General features: G+C 55.5%; 1 protein-coding gene across 2 annotated transcripts; it reads right to left on the reverse strand.

Moving 5' to 3' along the window:
- Nucleotides 1-161: 161 nt before the first annotated feature.
- LOC147219603 (ATP-dependent chromatin remodeler CHD4-like) lies at nt 162-15,619 on the reverse strand. 2 transcript variants are annotated; one of them, XM_086171624.1, is made up of 40 exons: nt 15,393-15,619; nt 14,770-14,929; nt 12,214-12,323; nt 11,684-11,923; nt 9,674-9,792; nt 9,308-9,573; nt 9,094-9,224; nt 8,704-8,842; nt 8,344-8,510; nt 8,035-8,268; nt 7,756-7,959; nt 7,463-7,671; nt 7,233-7,364; nt 7,041-7,140; nt 6,762-6,953; nt 6,059-6,259; nt 5,835-5,972; nt 5,562-5,683; nt 5,285-5,458; nt 5,062-5,203; nt 4,839-4,970; nt 4,645-4,762; nt 4,421-4,545; nt 4,252-4,344; nt 4,039-4,177; nt 3,778-3,947; nt 3,512-3,689; nt 3,332-3,421; nt 3,023-3,248; nt 2,795-2,939; nt 2,546-2,699; nt 2,352-2,458; nt 2,007-2,247; nt 1,868-1,930; nt 1,621-1,791; nt 1,432-1,540; nt 1,115-1,247; nt 825-1,020; nt 571-746; nt 162-495 (listed from the first exon to the last, which is right to left on the reverse strand). In XM_086171624.1, the coding sequence occupies exons 2-40, from the start codon at nt 14,828-14,830 to the stop codon at nt 481-483; spliced, it is 5,862 nt and encodes a 1,953-aa protein (XP_086027750.1). In that variant the 5' UTR covers nt 14,831-14,929; nt 15,393-15,619; the 3' UTR covers nt 162-480. The 2 variants fall into 2 exon arrangements, with proteins under 2 accessions (XP_086027750.1, XP_086027749.1); XM_086171623.1 differs by having other exon boundaries at nt 8,344-8,513.
- Between the last annotated feature and the right edge of the window lie 1,860 nt (nt 15,620-17,479).

Here is a 17,479-nt window from a genome sequence, read left to right on the forward strand (position 1 = left end):
TGACTGGGCTTCGTCTCATTCCTTGGCAGTTATTTATTAGTGACTTCTGGTTAACCTTTTTATAAAAAGCTATTTCTGCTTGGAAACCTGGAGAAAGGCAAAATAAAAAGAGCTAAAGGTGCAGGGAAATGGGGCTGTCGCCCTCTAGTGGCCAAGTCAAACTTTTTTTTTTCCATTTTTTTATTTAGGTCCCAAAAAACCATTATAATAACATTATATCAATAATATTAATACAGAAATTGAAAAAAGGGAGGAAAAAAAATAAAATAGCTTTTCTGTCCACGGCCTCAAACATGACGGGGGGGGGGTGGGTGGAGAGGGGGCGGAGCTTCCAGAATAATCTGTAAAGTCTGTTTTGGGGGTCCGAGGGAGGAAGAGGGGCGTGGATTCAAGCTTGGGCGCGCTGTCCGTCATTCTGTGCACCAATCAGGAATGTCGAGGGGGCTGCGGGGGGGCGGGGGGTCGAGGTAAAGAGCCGACTTACTGCTGCGACATCTGAAACACACAGACGGCGAGGTCAGCGGCTTTCCCGACGGCGATCCTCGCGATCCCGCGAGCGGCGACACCGACCTGTTGCGTCTGTGCCTGCGTCTGTGCGTCGGGCCCCCGGCTCGCCAGGCGGCTCAGGATGTTCCTCTCCGACATCTGGAGCCGGACGGCGACCGGCGGTATCCGGGCGATGGTCGCCGGGAGGCGGGTGACGTCGGCCTTCATGTCGCTCAGCAGCTCCTCCAGCTGCTTCAGCACTGCGGACAGCGAGGGGTCGGAGGTCAGGCTCGCCGCGCCGCTCGGCGGAAGCTCGGCGAAGCACGACCTCGGGGTACCTTTGTGCAGGACGGCGTTGGCCGGCTTGTTCCCGGACATGGACTCCTTGCTGAGGTGCTGGTGCGACTCGGCCAGACACTCCACCTCGCTGAAGCGGGTGTTGAGGGCCATGGAGGGGTGCGAGGGGTCCTCCGACATGTTGAGGTAGGCGGCGCGACGCAGCTGCTCCTCGATGACCAGCGCCTGCTCCAGCAGCTGAGGAGGAGGAGGAGGAGGACGCTTTCAGGGAGACGTTTTTATTCAAATTCCCGGTTCGTCCCCTTGAATAATAGGATAAAGGTTTTCGCACCTTGAACCTCCGGGCCAGGAACTTGTTCTTGATCTCCAGGAAGTTCCCTCGGTTGATCTCGCCCTTGAACGGCTCGTTGAGGATGGCGAACTTCACGTCGTTCTGGATGTCCTGCCAGCGGGCGTAGCCGTGTCTGCGCGCAGGCTAAGGACAACCGCAGGGGTCAGAGGTCGCGGTGGGACATTTTATAGCGATCCAAAAAAAAAAATTACACAGGAAGTCTTTGTCCCAGAAAGTGTGGAAGAATTTGCATTTAACGTCTGTGACATCATTTTGAATCAAATCTTTTTAAACCAAAAAGATGAACCAAAGGATACTGGATGATGCCGGCCAGCAGCCAGTAGTCATGGCGACGGTGCCAGATCTCGTTGGTCTTCTTGGTCACGGTGGCGGCGCGTTCCTCGTTCTGCCACAAGGAGTGGAGCTCTGCGGCCGAGGACACCGGGGTGAACACCAACACACACTGCTGTGTGACCGTATATGTGTGTGTGTGTGTGTGTGTGTACCTGTGAAGCCGCCGTCAGCTATATTGAACATGAAGCGGGACTTGGCCTTCTTCTTCTCCTCGCTGGCTCCGCCCCCGGCGGCGGCGGCCGAGGCTCCGCCTTCCTTGCTGTCTCCGTTCTGCAGCTTCGCCGCCTCCTCGGCCTTCGGAGGTTCCTTCTCCTCCTTCACGTCTGCAGGCGGGAGGAGAGACGTTAGAGGACGAGGAGGAGCGGCGGCGGCGTCCTGGTCGCGATGACGAGGCGTCACCTTTCTTGTCGTCAGCAGGGGGCGACGTGTCCATCTTCTCCACCTTCTCCTTCTTCTCCTCGGCTGCGGGAGAAAAACAGACGGTTCAAAACCGAGGCGGGGCGGCACGTATCCATCGCTCCGCCGTCGCCATGGCTACCTTTGATGTCGGCCTCCTCGGACTTGACCTCCGACCCCTCCGTTTTGGCCTCCGACGGAGACTTGGTGTCGTCGGCGGCGTCGGGGCTCTTCTTCTCGCCCTCGCCGTCCTTCTCCGTGTCCTTCGCTCCCTCCACCTCGCCGTTGCTGGGCTTGTCCACCTCCATCGGCTCCTCGCCGTTCTTCCTCTTCTCCTGCTCCTCCGGCGGACTCTTCTCCTCGTCGTCGGGGATGGCGATCACCTGGGGGGCGGGGCTTAGCTTTCAGCCAATCAAATGGCACATCTCAAGGGGGTGTATCTTTGATCCCTTGGGGTCAATTCACACACACACACACACACACACACCTCAGAGTTCTTTGAGATGTCTTTGCCGTTCTTCTCGGCCTCGCTGTCCTTCTTCAGCTCCTTCTCTCCGTCCTTCATGGATTCCTCCGTCTTGGAAGTGTCCTCCACTTCACACACACACAAAAGGCAGTCAGCGCCATCCCTCTGGTGTCCTCGTCACCTCCCGTGTGTGTGTGTGTGTGTGTGTGTGTTACCTGGGGCGGGTGTGTTTGGCTGTGTGTCCGCCGGGGTCCCGGTGGACGGCGTCTTCCCCGGGGAGTCTGGCTGAGCGGCGGCCCGCTTGTTCTCCTCCAGCTCGGCCATCCAGGGCATGGACCACTGGCCGTTGACGTGCTCGAACTCCTGCACCTGAGGGGGCGGAGCCACGCGCCCGTCAACCTCCGCCGCCGCTGCCGCCGCCTTCGTGGATGGCCGGCGTCCCCCGGTGAAGCGCGGCGACTTACCTTCTTGCGGATGAGAGACATGACGCCGATGCGTGTGAGCACGTGCTGCCGCGACAGCCCCTCCCTGGGCACGCCGTCGGCGAAGGTCTCGGCGCCGTCGGCTCCGGGTTCGCACAGATGGCGCATGAAGAGCGACACGTAGGCCCTGCGACGGGAGAGGAGGAGGTCAGGACGGAGGCGGCGCCGCCACTGGAGGGGAGGAACCCCGACCCGGAGACGCGGCCGTACTTGAACTCCTTCTCCGACTTCCCGCGAAGGTCTCGCACCAGCCACTGCGTGGTGAAGGCGTCCTGCGGCGGCATCCCGTAGCGCATGACGGCGTTCAGGAAGGCCTTCCTCTGCCGCGAGTTGAAGCCCAGCACCTCGATGTTGCCGCCCACCCTGGCCAGCAGGGGCGGCAGCGGCTTGTCCTTGTCGTTCCTGAGGCCCTTCCTGTTGGGTCTGCGGGAGTTGGCTGCAAAAGCGGGAGGACCGGCGTGAAGGCGGAGGTTCTACGCGGTGTTTTTTTTTTTTAATTCCCGGGAGCGTCCGGCTTACCTTCCGTTCGCTCGTCGAAGTCCTCGTCGCCTTCCTCCGACGCCACCGAGTAATCCGATTGGCCGTCCGACTGGTCGTCCTGCCAATCCGCTGCCGGATCCAAACAAACGGGTTATCGCTAAACGCTCGACGCTCTCAGATCCCACGAGTTTTACACTTCCTCCTCCTCCTCCTCCTCACCTCGGTCCTCCTGCGAGCCGTCGTTGTAGTTGACCTGCTTGCGGATGCGCTTGCCTTTGCCCAGGTTCCGGGCCAGATCCTCCTGCTGCTGCTCGTAGTGATGGCGCAGCAGCTTCTCCCAGTAGTCGGGGTCCACGCTCTCCTCCTGCTTGATGATCTCCCGCTGCACCTCCTCCTCCTGGAAGCGCAAAAATACCCCGCCTCGCTATTCCGCTGCCGAGGGATGATGTTTCGAGTTGCGTTCCGGCCGAACCGCCGCTTCTCACCTCCTCCTCCTCGTCCTTGACCACGTACTGGGCCACCTTGAAGGAACTCAGGTACTCGTTCATGCTCTGCAGCTCCGTGTCGTCGGTGGCGTCCTGGTTCCGGTCCAGCAGGCGGTCGATGGCCTTGTCGTCGTAGTGGATGATGCTGCTGTCTTCTTCCTTGTTCTCACCTGGAGGAACATCAAGGCGCCGCCATCAGTCTCCGTTCCCTCGCTCCTAACGTTTCCCCGCTCTCCTCCTCCTCCTCCTCCTCCTCCTCACCCTCGCCCTCGTCCTTGAAGAGCTCCTCCGTCCCGAACTTGAGGATGTCGTCCAGCTCCTGTTTGGACATGGAGCCCGTCTTGGACCCGAGGCCGGGCCGCACCACCAGGTGGGTGAGCATCATCTTCTTCTTGGCGACCTGGAGGACAAAGAGGGGCTCACAGAGGCCGACCGGAGGGTTTGCCGTCGCTGCTCCGCGGCGTCCGAGGTTACCTGGGTGATCCTCTCTTCCACCGACGCCTTGGTGACGAAGCGGTAGATCATCACCTTCTTGTTCTGACCGATTCTGTGGGCTCTGCTGAAGGCCTGGAGGAGGAGGAGGAGGAGATGAACACGGCGGCTCGGCGTGGAGATGCGAGCTCGGGCTCGGAGGAGGCCGTACCTGGATGTCGTTGTGGGGGTTCCAGTCCGAGTCGTAGATGATGACGGTGTCGGCCGTGGCCAGGTTGATGCCCAGACCTCCGGCCCTCGTGGACAGCAGGAAGGCGAACTGCTGGGCTCCGGGAGCTGAGGAGGGAAGGCGGCAGGAGCTCGAGCTTCCGTTTTAAAAGATCGACGCCGTCTCGGAGGTCCCGATTGGACGGCGTGAAGGGGGAGGAGTCTCACCGTTGAAGCGGTCGATGGCCTCCTGCCTCATCCCTCCCGTGATCCCGCCGTCGATGCGCTCGTACTTGTAGCCCTCGTTCTCCAAGAAGTCCTCCAGCAGGTCCAACATCTTGGTCATCTGAGGGTGACCGCGGGCCGTCAGCGCTCCGACTCAACCTGCTTTTCTACACGGCGTCGGAGCGGGAAGGCGTTACCTGGGAGAAGATGAGAACCCTGTGGCCGCCGTCCTTCAGCTTCCTCATCATCTTCTGCAGCAGCAGCAGCTTCCCGGAGGACTTGGTCAGGGAGTTGCCGTCGTACATCCCGTTGGGCATCTTTGGCGCTTCCTGTCGGGGGGGACGGGACACGGGTGAGGGAGATGTTCCTCCAGAAGGACCTCCTGTTCCTCAACTACTCTGCACTTCTGGAACTTCGTACCATGGCGGCCGCAGGGAAGAGGTAGGGGTGGTTGCAGCACTTCTTCAGATCCATGACCACGTTGAGCAGAGAGACCTGGTTTCCTCCTCCTTTGGTGTTCAGAGCCTCGAAGTTCTTCGTCAGGATGAACTTGTAGTACTTCCTGCGGACAGAAGAACCCGCGTCAGCGCGCCTTTTCCCTCGGAAACCCGACGGCGGCGAGCCGAGGTTCCCCCGCGCTCACTTCTGCATGGGGCTGAGCTCCACGCGCACGATCAGCTCCGTCTTGGAGGGCATGTGCTTGAAGACGTCGGCCTTCAGCCGCCGCAGCATGTGAGGGCCCAGCATGTCGTGCAGCTTCTTGATCTGGTCCTCCTTGGCGATGTCGGCAAACTCCTCCAGGAAGCCCTCCAGGTTACTGGACGGACACACACACACACACGATATTTCAGCAAATTGGAATTGAGGTAGTTCAATCCGAGACCCGGTGACCTTTGACCCGCTGTGACTCCCGGTCTTACCTGAACCTCTCGGGCGTGAGGAAGTTGAGCAGGTGGAACAGCTCCTCCAGGTTGTTCTGCAGCGGCGTTCCTGTCAGCAGGAGTTTGTGCTGGAGGGGGTAGTTGTTCAGCACCCGGAAGAACTAAGACACACACACACACACACACTTCAAGCCATGACCTACAGAAGAATCTTTGAGCGTTGGAAGGTCTCTAGATGTTTTCCAATCGAGCGTTCATCTCCACGCTTGCTGATGGAGGTGGCGACCATGAGGCGTGGAGGCGTGCGCTCACCTTGGACTGGTTGTTCTTCAGCCGGTGGGCCTCGTCCACCACCAGGCAGGCCCAGTCGATGGAGCCCAGGATGGCCATGTCGATGGTGATCAGCTCGTAGGACGTAAGCAGGACGTGGAACTTGATGGACGAGTCTTTCTGCGGGTGAGGAAACACAGGTGACGGTCAAGCGGCGCGTCCTCGCCTCGGAAGCTTCCGCCCGTCCCTCCGACGCAGGATCGCACCTTCATCCTGGACGCCTTCTTGCCTCCTCGGATGGCGTTGTCCTCGAAGGAGAACTCGTTCTCCCGGATGACGGCCCTGCTGTCCTTGTCGCCCACGTACGTCACCACGTACATGTCCGGCGCCCACATCTCAAACTCGCGCTCCCAGTTGATGATGGTGGAGAGCGGCGCGCTGACCAGGAACGGACCCTTGGAGTGTCCCTGGAGGCCAGGAACGAGGTCACGGACTGGTTACGCCACCCGGAGGATACCGATAAACTTTAATCTACGTTTTAGCGAAAACTTCATCAGTCCGTGAAGAAGAAGAAAAAATAAAGACGGTCATCCTCAGGAGGAAAAAGGCAAGTTCAGTTTTAGAGACTGGAGCAGGAAGTGCGGTGCGGCCTCCCGCCTGAAGGTGGCAGCATCTCCACAGGGTTGGTGGTGAGCTCGCCCTCTCAGGAGGCATCTTAACGTCATCGCATGTCATCCTTCGGAGACAAAATGGCATCCGGCCGACGGGGGGAGCCGGGGGGTCTTGACACGCGTGGCGCCCGAGAATACTTTGACGTTTATATTTCTTTTACTTTAAAATCCTGGTATTTTGCGTGTTGCGCAGTCAGAAGGAGCCACATTTAAGAGGTCACGGGAGAACCGGAGCAGAGGGGGCAGTGAACGCACCCTTTTTTTGTGGTTAGAAAGTCCGGGAAGGAAGCGAACGAACCTCTTTGTAGAGCGAGTAGAGGAAGACGGCGGTCTGCACCGTCTTGCCCAGACCCATCTCGTCGGCCAGGATGGTGTCGGTGCCCTGAGCCCAGGAGAAGCGCAGCCAGTTGAGGCCCTCCAGCTGGTAGGGGTGCAGCGTCCCCCCCGTGCTGTCCAGGTACTCGGGCTGACGCTCGAACTTGATGGTCGGCTGAGGACGCGATCGGATAGTTTTCCAGATTTACCGATGAAAATGTGACGTTTCCGTGGTTTCGCGATCGGTCGCTCTGAAACTCACGTCCACGACGGGGTTTTCCGGCGGTCGGTCCGGTCGCTTCACCCGTCCTTTCACCTTTATCTTCTTCCCCGGTTTGCCCTCCTCGCCCATCATCAGCTCTCTGTGACACACACACACACACACACACACACGCTTTTAGACTGGGGGTGTGTGTCACCACTCGGCGAGCGCGGCGGTGGATCTCCGCCTCACCGGTGGTTCCAGTATTGCAGCTTGTAGGGGTCGAAATCCGGGACGTCCATGTCCTCGGCCTCCCAGGTGGCCTGGTCGTACGGCAGCTCCCGCCACTTGATCAGGTAGTGGACGTTGTTCTTCCGGTCCACGCTGGAGAACACACACACACACACACACACACACACGGATGTCATGACCTTCTGATTGGCAGGGTGTTTTGGGTCCGCGGTGAGGGGGCGGAGCCTGACCTGTGGTTGAGGATGCGGTGGATCATGAGCCACTCCATCTTGATGCCGAAGCGGAGGTACTTCTCTTCCAGCTGGGCGTACATGGGGTCCTTGTTCTTCCTCTTCACGCTCTTGTCCTCCTCGCCGTCGCCGTAGTCGATCGGCGGCGGCTCGTCCATGTCGTTCTTCCTCTGGTAGTTCCTGAACATCACCTGACAGTGGAGCTCCAGCTGCGAGGAGGAGGAGGGGTTTGGAGGTCAGACTCTGAGAGGGAAGCCTTCGGCGGGGGAGCTGGAGGTCGGAGGTCGGCCCACCTGCAGCTCCGTCACCCAGGAGCAGTGCCAGTACGACATGTTGGACCACTTGGCGAAGAACTCCCTCTCCGGCCGCCCTGCCAGCGGGGCGGGGTCCGGGGCGTCGGCCGGGAGGTCCGGCGGGCGGGGCACCGGCGTGGGGGGAGGGGGTTTACCCCACTGCCACGTCAGGATCTTCTGCACCTTCCCCTTCATAGGGGGACACTGAGGTGGGGAGGAGACAAACCTCTTCAGAGATGTTCTTCTCTTAAAAACAGAAGTGTCTCCTGAGGAGCTCACCAGGCAGCGGGGGCAGATCCACTCTCCATTGGGGATCTCGGGCAGCGGCGGGTTGAGGCAGTGGATGTGGTAGGACGACGGGCACGAGTCGCAGCACAGCAGCTCGCCGCCGTCTTTGCACACGCGGCAGAACTCCATGTGGTGGTCGTCCTCCTCCATCTCGCCGGGGTCGCCGTTGTCCTCCTCGCCCTCCGAAGCCTCCTCCCGCGCCTCCCACTGGATGCCCTCCTTCTCCTTCGAGGGAAGTTCCAACCATCAACGCCCGACCGTCGCGCGATTCGGGCGCGAGGAGCATCGCTAGCCACTTACACAGTGCGGGCAGCTCCAGGTGCCCTCGGGGGCCTTCTCCATGTCGGGGTCCAGGCAGACCATGTGATAGGCGCGGGGGCAGGTGTCGCACAGGATGATCTCGCCGCCCTGCTGGCACACCTCGCAGTAGTCCTGATGGTCCGTCTCGTAGCCGTCGCCGTCCTCTGCTTCTGGCGGAAACGGGGAGAGCCTTGAACTCGGGACCCTCCCGTGACCCGCCGTGTAACCAGACCAGGTGCTAAGCGCTAATTAGCTGTTAGCTAATCCTGAGCGTGCCACGTTTTTCCACGCATGACTGTGTGTGTGTGTGTGTGTGTGTGTGTGTGTGTGTGTGTGTGTGTGTGTGTGGGACGAGCGCACCTTTCTTTTTCTTGGGTTTGCTCTTGGACGGTTTCTTTTTGCTGCGGCTGCTGCGGCTGTTGGAGCCCTCCGACACCGAGATGCTGTTCATGCTGCCGTCCTCAAAGTCGCTGTCCGCATCGGGCTCGTCCTCCTCGCTCTGCACACACACACACACACACACACACACACACACAATGAGCCTTTCAGGTCTTACAAAGGAGACCCAGCTCAGCGTACACATGTGTGTGTTCACACACAGCAGGTGTATTACTTTAGTAACAGATTACAGAGCTCCTGATCAGCTCCAATGGAAGCAACAAATGTAAATAAAGTGCATTGGTTTGGGCACGTTGGCTCTTCATCATTGCAGATCTGGAATATCCGACGGTTTCCATTGTTTTCTCGTACCGAGGAGCGCTTCCTCTTGCTGTTGAAGCCTCCCAGTTTGATTTTGAGCGGCGCCACCTTCTTGGTCTTGGCGCTGTTCTTCTTCTCCTGAGGTTTGGCCGCAGGCTTGGGCTTCTTGCGGGCGTTGGGACCTGAGGTGGAAACCGATAATAAGAAGGCGGGTGGTTTTCCTGAGCGCGGACAAACACTGAGGGGGGGTCGGGGCGGACGCTACCTTTGCCCTCCTTGGTCTTGGCCTTGCGGAGAGGAGGCGGGGGCGGCTGCTGAGGCTCCACGGGAGGCGGCGGGGAATGATCCTGCGGGACGGCCTCCGTCACCATGGTGTCTACGGTGGCCGGCACGTTGGCGGTGGCCAGAGCGGCGTTGGCGGCCGCCGCCCCCCTCAGGGGGTTGTTGGTGCTGAACTCGCGCCACTTGGCGCCGAGAACCATCATCATCTTGGACACGGCGATCTTGGGGTTCTTGGCGGCGATGAGCGGCCTGGAGACGGGAAAAGATGTCAGACCGCTCGCTCGGCAGCCAAGCGAATGTCCAGAAACGGAAGAGGAACTTGGAAGGGACAGCTTTGGAAAACCTCTACCTGACAAACTGGCTGAAGGCCTTGTAGTTGGTCAGGGCGCGGTAGTCCTCCTCCGAGAAGACGTGGTCGATGTCCTCCATCCCCCAGTCGTCCAGCAGCTGAGATGAAGACTTGGGCTCCTGCGGGGAAACCGGAGCGGGATAGTTTTAAATCGTTTTTTTTTGGAAACGCTTCCAAAACTGTTCTCTCGCAATGTGGAAAGTCATTAATTGTCAGCACTCGCTAGAAAGCAGAAAGTTCTGACTGTGACCTGGTTTTTCTGCACACGCAGCTTTGGGTTTTTTTTTTGTTTTTTTTAAGAAGTTGACTTGAGAAAAGACGCGTTTAGGAAGGAGACACCTGCTTCTGCGACGGTCAGACGACGGGGAAAGACAAACACGCCATGTGGGACAAAATATTTAAACTAAACAATATCTCACAATCTGACACGTGTTTATGAGTGTGTTAACGCTTAGTTTGAAGGAAGTCCTCACAGAAAGGGCGGCTTCAGGGGAAACATCCCAGCTCCGCCCTGGAACAGAAGGGACCCCCACATTGAAACAGAAAACCTCCATTATTTTTTATAATTATGTTTTTTGTGTTTAGCAGACAACTGTAATAATAATAATAATAATGATAATAATAAACCCTGTGAAACAGGTATAGAAAGCAGGGCGGCCTGAGACCTTGGAAGCAGCGCGGTGGGTTTTGTTGGTCTAAACATCTGAAAAAAAGAAATAAAACACGCATTTGTTTGGCCTGGACTGACGGAGGAGTCAAACATCTAAACATCCAGGGTTCTCTTTAAAAAAATATACAACTTTTTTTAAATCCTTCCAAAATTGTTTTGCTTAAAACAAAAAAAAATGAGGCTAACGAGACATATTTTTTTCTTCTGTCAAAGAGGGCGCGACGCTTCCTGTTGACCGTCCCTCCTCTTCCTCCTGCAGCCTGGATGCAGGCGCCGCTGCGGATGAATCCAAACGCATTTTATCTCGCCAAAAAAGAAAAAAAAAAAGGGTCAAGAGCGCAGTGCAGTGCGGCGCTAGACCGGTTGCCATGGGAACAGCATATATGCCTTTTACACACCCGCTGCAGACGCATGCACACACACACACACACAGCCTCTTTTTGCATAAATGTCATTAAGTAGGAGGCCCCCTATTGGCTGCGGCGGCTCGGAACCCTCCAGACGCAGCTCTTTGTTTAACCATCTCTCATATCACATGACGTCTGTCAAACAGCAGCGACTCCAGCACAGGTGCACGGACGGCACGCCGCGCACAAAGGGCTGTGGCAGGAACGGCCCAAAAAAGGGGAGGCGGAGGGGTTAAAATAGATAAATATGGTGAGAAAATGAGAAACAAAAAAAAAAAAAAGATGAACCTATTTATTTGAGGGTTTAAGTGATGGTTCAGATCTGGATCAATAGCCGTCTGAAAGACTAGACGGACAAGAGGTTTGTGTCTAAAAGGACAAATAACGTTGTGTACAACTTACACTAAGTCTGCGTTTCATACATAAAAATTTGCTGCTACCATCTATTTTTCATTCTGCTGACTTGATACTCGTTATTTATTTTTATTTTTATATTTTGCAGGCCTGTCGCTGTGAGTTTCCACAAAATTTCGTGACGCTCGAACAATAAAATTTCTTGAATTCTGCAGAGTTACCTTCCCTTTCTGCCGGCAGGCCAGGGAGGGAGGGCCGCCTCCCGCGCTGTGTAACGTGGATATACGCCTTAATTTTTTCAGGTTATATTAGTCATAAAGAACCAGAAGTAATACAAAGGCAAAGATGAGGTGGGAGATAAAACGAAACTGGAAAAAGCATAGTTGAAATGTTCTCTGTTAACCCAGGAAACCACTTTTGTTTACGGACGGTCTTTGGAAACCGGAGGAATCTAAGAGTGTAACGCAGTGGACGCTCAGACTGGCGGGGAATCGTTCCCGAGTTTCCTCGCCAACACGCCTGGGGAACACTTCCCACGACCGTAGAAGCAAAAGAAAAAAAAGTGTCGCGCCTCCTCACCGAACTGTCGTCGTCGTCGTCGTCTTCATCTTCCTCCGGGTCGGGGTCCTTCTTCTTGGAGGAGCTGCGTTCGGCGCCGGCGCCGCTCCTCTTCTTCTCCTTGCTGCTGCTGGCCTTCTTCTTTTTCTTGCGGCCCGGCGTGTAGTCGCTCCCCTCGCTGTCCGAGCGCTGGCCGGGGCCGTCCTCGGCGTCCTCGCCTCCGCCCACGTCCATCAGCTCCGGGGAACTGATGGCCATCTCCTGCGGGATCACCGGCATTTCACAAGCCTGCTTTACCCACAATGCAACGGCGAGCGGATTCTTCTGACTGACTCAAGTTACTTCAGATCTCCAGAATATTGACATGTTTATAAATACGGCGAAGAATTCAGTTGCAGGAGAATGAAACAAATCAGATAAAACGTAATATTTTTGCGGTATATTTAAAAATAAATTCAAGGTTTCCACTCGATGAGTTGCATCGGCCTGTTCAGATGAAACATCGTGACCCATAAGAAATAAAAAATAATATTCTGCGTTCCAGCCCTCACCTCCCGACGGGACCTCCTCTTGCTGCCTTTGCTCTCGCGGCTCTTCTTTGCTTTCTTCTTCTTCTTCACCTTGGGGGTCTCGCTCTCCGAGATCTCCTCATCATCATCATCTGGAAATCAAATGAGATACACTGTTTTCCTCTCCTCCACCTGGTGATGATGTGAAAGAAGAGGAAGGGCTGCGTCCCTGTGACGTCTTCTGACTTTGCATCCTCGAGTTGCAGGGCGTCCGAGGAGTCGTTCGCGCGGCACATTTCGGTTCATTATCGAGTTACCGCCTCGCTTAACGTCGTCTCCGTCGAGGGAAAAAATGGTAACTGTTGTCACGAGCGGCTCCCCGTGTGTCACCGGCTGCTTCTGGCCGCCGGCGCCTCGGGACCCACGCTTCGCTTAGTCATGAAGTAACGACCTGAATTTCTGACATTTCCGAGCGACTTGAATCTCACGTCGATACAGCAGCGCGCGCCGCCCCCGTGCACGGACGGAGATTTTGTGAGCCCGCGTGCAGATGAAGACGCTATTTGCCGATCTGAGATGTTATTTGGGGCCACGAGGTCAGATTCGTCCCGTTTCGAAATAAAATCGAACCAAAATAGCGTTGACCTCGTAGTAGAGAAGCACCGCAGGGCGTTTGGTTGTGCTGGGATAACTCTGCCCTCTTTCCAACCTGACAGGCAACACACCTGCATCCGCTCGGTGTAAAAATGGTAAAATCCCTTGAATAAAAACAAGCTGGACGCCCCCCCCCCCCCCCCTCCCCCCCTTTTTTTCTGGCGGCTGAGAACCAAGAGGGGGAAGGAAAAAGCACGGCGTTTCAGGCAGCTTTCGTTTTTACAAGCTTCCCTTGAGGAAATGTTACCAAATCAGCTTAACTCTCGTGGTTAACAGTGTAATTTACAAGTCATTAGTCACCCTCCGCACACGCCGGCGAGCCGTGTGACAGACGGCGCTCCCGGTCCAGGTGCCGCGGGGTCCCGGCTGCACCGGAGCGAGGCTCCGTCGGATCGCGAGCTGATAACGTAATTGAAGACGGTAAAAAAGTAATTGGCAGGCAGCCACTGTGTCTCACCCACTGAGAGGCTCTTTAAAGCAATGAGCTTTTCGGGTCATACAAAGGAGACCCAGCTCAGCGTGCACACGTGTGTGTTCACACACACCAGTGGCCAATTTATCTTATCGGGAGGGGGGGGGGGGGAACCTGCCGGAATTTAAATTAGCTCTCGATTTACTGCCAGGGATGTCATGGCAGACGCAGATCGGAGACAGACGGACCGACGTCCCTCCGTTTGGAGACGGCGGATTTGCCAAGTTCACCCCGAACCCAGGCGGACGTCGGCGGGTCCTGCGGTCAGACATAAATGCGCGGAACTTTGAGACACGCGTTCAACACAAAGTCAACGTGCAGTCACGGCGAACCGATCAAACGATATATTCATCGGCGACGTTTCAAGCATCGAGGACGATAAGTCGGGGAACACCTGTCACCGACCGAGGGGTCTGGCGGTCGGCCTCTGGGAGCTTCTCCTTCCAGGGAACTTTTAGAAGATCCAAGCGCCTCCACACAGGAGAAGTGGAAAAATCAAGTTCCAAATCAATTCTACTCAGACGGTCGAACAACCCTCTGTGTTGAGGACAAGTTGCTTTTCACCTAATATTAACCGATTGTTTTTATTGATGTAATAATGTCCTATTTTGAGGGGAGTTTAGGGAAGGGCATGAATGGATGAAGGTGTTTTTTTTCCTGCTTTATGTTACAAGAAGGGGACGAAAACTCACGTTGTTGTTTTTTTCTGTTTTTGAAAGGAACATGTTCGACGGACGCTTGGCGGTGTTTGTTTTTTCACGCCTCCGCATACTGGCTATGTTTTTAATTTAAAAAAAGTTGTTTTTTGTTTTAAAAAAGCCGGGCGTTGCGCGCTACCGTTAGCACTGTTAGCTAACTAGGGACTGTTTGTTCTCGCCGTGTACGCCGCGCGTGCTCGTCGGAATAAAAAAAAAAAAAGATGGTAAACAACCCCATCCGAGTCCAGGTTAACCGGGAGGGTTAACACCGGTGCTCCCGGTACAAACTCCCTCGATGGGGAAATAAGTCTGTATTACTTTAATAAACGGCGTTTTGTTTTGACTTCCCCGACACTTGAATCGGAGGCGCCGGCCATGAGGAGGGAAACGTCTCAGAACGTCATCCCCCAGCTTCCAAGCTAACTGGCTGCCTCCATCTTGTCATCGACACGTAAAGAATACCGGTAGCTGGCTAGCGTTAGGCCCCGCCAACACGCCGGTACGCTCCCGGAGACTTCACCGAGAGACTCCTCGCGGACGTGCCTTATTTAACTCCGGCAATGAAATATTTAAAGAAACCTATTTCAAAATAACTTTTCGAGGGATAGCAACGGGCGGGGGGGCTGCGCTAGTATTACCGCTAGGCGTTAGCGTCCCGGTAGTTAGCAAGTAGCGCCGTGCTAACGAGACATGATTGATATGAATATCGCTAAACATATGCTAGCCCGGTGCGAAGATTAGCAAGTGGAGCTAACGAGCGAGCCGCCGTCTTACCGTGCATTAACCGGTCCTCGGGGGCTCCGTAGTCATCCCTGTCGTCCTCGCTTCCAGACATAGCGGACCGAAGGAAACTTTCTATTTAGTTAGCTAACAGTTTAGCTAACTAAATAAAGTTACGGAGTAATCCAAACTTGTGCCCCCGGTCTCCTCGGGTCTGGCCAAGCCGCGGTGTGCGGTTCGGGGAGAAGGGAGGGGGGACGGGCGGCCAGGTTTCAACAAGGGGACACAAGAACACACACACACACACACACACATACACACAAAAAGAAAACGGAAGTGAACAGTTAGCACGGTGAAAAGCGCGACACCCGGTAAAAGCACCGAGTGACACAAACACTCACCGCATGGGCTTCTCCGTGGCGTGGACCTAACTTTCCCGTCTAATCTAACCCGGACATCCCACCCGGATTAGCGCCGCTCCATCCTATGCCTGCAGCTGACATGCCATCTTGCCACTATTAGTTACCATTAGCATGTGTGCTAGCTCGGGCTAAACCGGCGGCCAGGTTCGCCTTCGAGCCGCTCGCCCGGTCCGGATTCCCCCCCCTTAGCGCTTCCGAAACGGCCAACTCGGGCTTTAAAATCCCGCAAAGAAATTTAAAATCCGAAATACTCACAACTTGATTCCACGCAGCCTCCTTGAACAACTCCAGGATCAGTTTGTCAATCAATCAATACTTGGGCAGCTCCTTGTCTTTGGGGCTTTCTTGAACCGGCGCTTGCACTGAAATCAAAATGTGTATTTCCGTATGTGTATTTTGTTTTTGTTTTTTTTTTTTCTTCCTTTTTTGTGCGTGTGTGTGTGTGCGTGTGTGTGGCAGCGTGTGCGCACGACGCCGTCTCCTCTTCTTTGCCTCGCACACTACACACACCCCGCGCGCGCGCGCACACACACAAAGAGATCAGGGGGCAGACATCCCATAATATCCCCCCCCCCTTCTATACACGCACACACATACGCGCACTCGCAGTCACCCCTCCCCCACTCTGCATAGTTACCTTGCAACGTACAGACCATAATAATCACCCCCCCCTCCCCCTTCCTACAGTCTCTTCCCCATTCCTCCATGCAAACCCCCCCCTTAGCAACCGGCGTCGCCATGGAGACGCCCCCCCCTCCCACGCCGTGCCGCATCCCATAATAGTCCAGCACAGCACTAACATCCCACAATAAGCATAACTCCAAAAAAAAAAAAAAAAAAAGAGAAAGATAGGAGAAAGCGGAGGGGGGGGCAGGAGGGGGGGCGCGTCACATGGCAACTGTGTGTGCCACATGACTGCTTAACTTGAGCGTGCACGTTTGCATGTATGGCACTGTTACTGTATGCGGATGCAGAGGCGGGGTCACCCTCCGGGGTCACCGGGATTCGGGGGTGCGGGGCGGGTGACCCCCACCACCACCCCCAAAACACCCTCATGACCCCACGCCGTAGCGCCCTGATGCTAAGATGTACTGTCAACATGAGGGCCTTCCTATTCTTGAGAGTTCAAGGTGAAGGTTTGGTGCGTGAGGGGGGGTCAACTCTTCTTGTGGACTACAAGCAGGTAGAAAACTACAAATATGTCTCCTTTGTGTGGGGGTGTGGTGTGTGTGTATTAAAAAGGAGAGGGGTCACAGGGGTCACGTCCCAGGCATCGTCTTTTCATGCGCGGCTGCTGTAATAACCCCGAAAAGTGAATCCAGCCATCTACACACACACACACACACACACAGCTTTGGAAAGTACACTGCAGTCAATGGTGGGAAAAGCGTCTGGGTCCTCAGACAGCTTTTTCCCACCGCTGACTGGCGGGTGAACGGAGGTGAGCGGCGGCTCCGGGGGCTGCAGGGTGACTTTCACCGCTCAGGAAATGTGTGTGTGGATGTGTGTGTGTGTGTGTGTGTGTGGGACCCGCAGGGTCTCGTTGGGACCGGCCCGCTCTGATAAGCCCAATTGAAAATCCAATTCCAGCTGCAGACAGACAAATACACGTAATTCAATGTGCTTTTCTTCACCGCGCGTGGATGAGAGTGAATATACGTGACGTGTGAACGGACGCGTGTCTTCTCAACCCTCTTTCCACCTGCCGCTGCCTCCAGTCGTCCCTCATCGGGCCTCCGTGGAGCTGAACCCTGGTTAGAAAAGCCTCCTGAGATGAATGGATCTCCCGCTGGATGTGTTTCTTTTTAAACTCGGCACAAAATCCCAAAAGAGGGAAATGACTGGAGCTGTTCGGCCGGAGGTGAGCGCCGTTCTCGGTTCCTTCACGCCAGCCGAGACGCGCATTCCTGGAGCCTCCTCAGGAATGGGAACGCCGTATTTCTACTTCCTGCCTCGTAATCTGGCCTCTGGACCCGGCTGGACTTCCTGGATCATATTTCACGTCGCGCTGGAAGACTTTTCACAATCGTCACACGTTTATGAATCTGTGTTTTTTCCCTTATGTCAGCAAATGCACCAGCTGGCGGCCACTAACTTAAATGGATGGAAAAGAGCGACGGATGACTAAAAACAATGTAAAATACGAGTAAACTAAGTATTGTGGTGTAAATTCTGCAAGAAATCCAGGAGGCCGAGAATGACTTTCAGGAAATAATGACTTTCAGGAAGGAAAGCATTTGGAAAAAGGGGTCAACGTGAGCAAGAAGAGACCTAAAAACAGCAGATTGTTCCCAAAATTAAAAACTTTATTGCAGAGAAGAAAATCCCTTTATTCTTGGATG

This window comes from Fistularia commersonii, chromosome 24 (genome assembly GCF_037954325.1).
Source record: "Fistularia commersonii isolate RoL2024-O1a breed Wild chromosome 24, RoL_Fcom_v1.0, whole genome shotgun sequence".
NCBI lineage: Eukaryota > Metazoa > Chordata > Actinopteri > Syngnathiformes > Fistulariidae > Fistularia > Fistularia commersonii.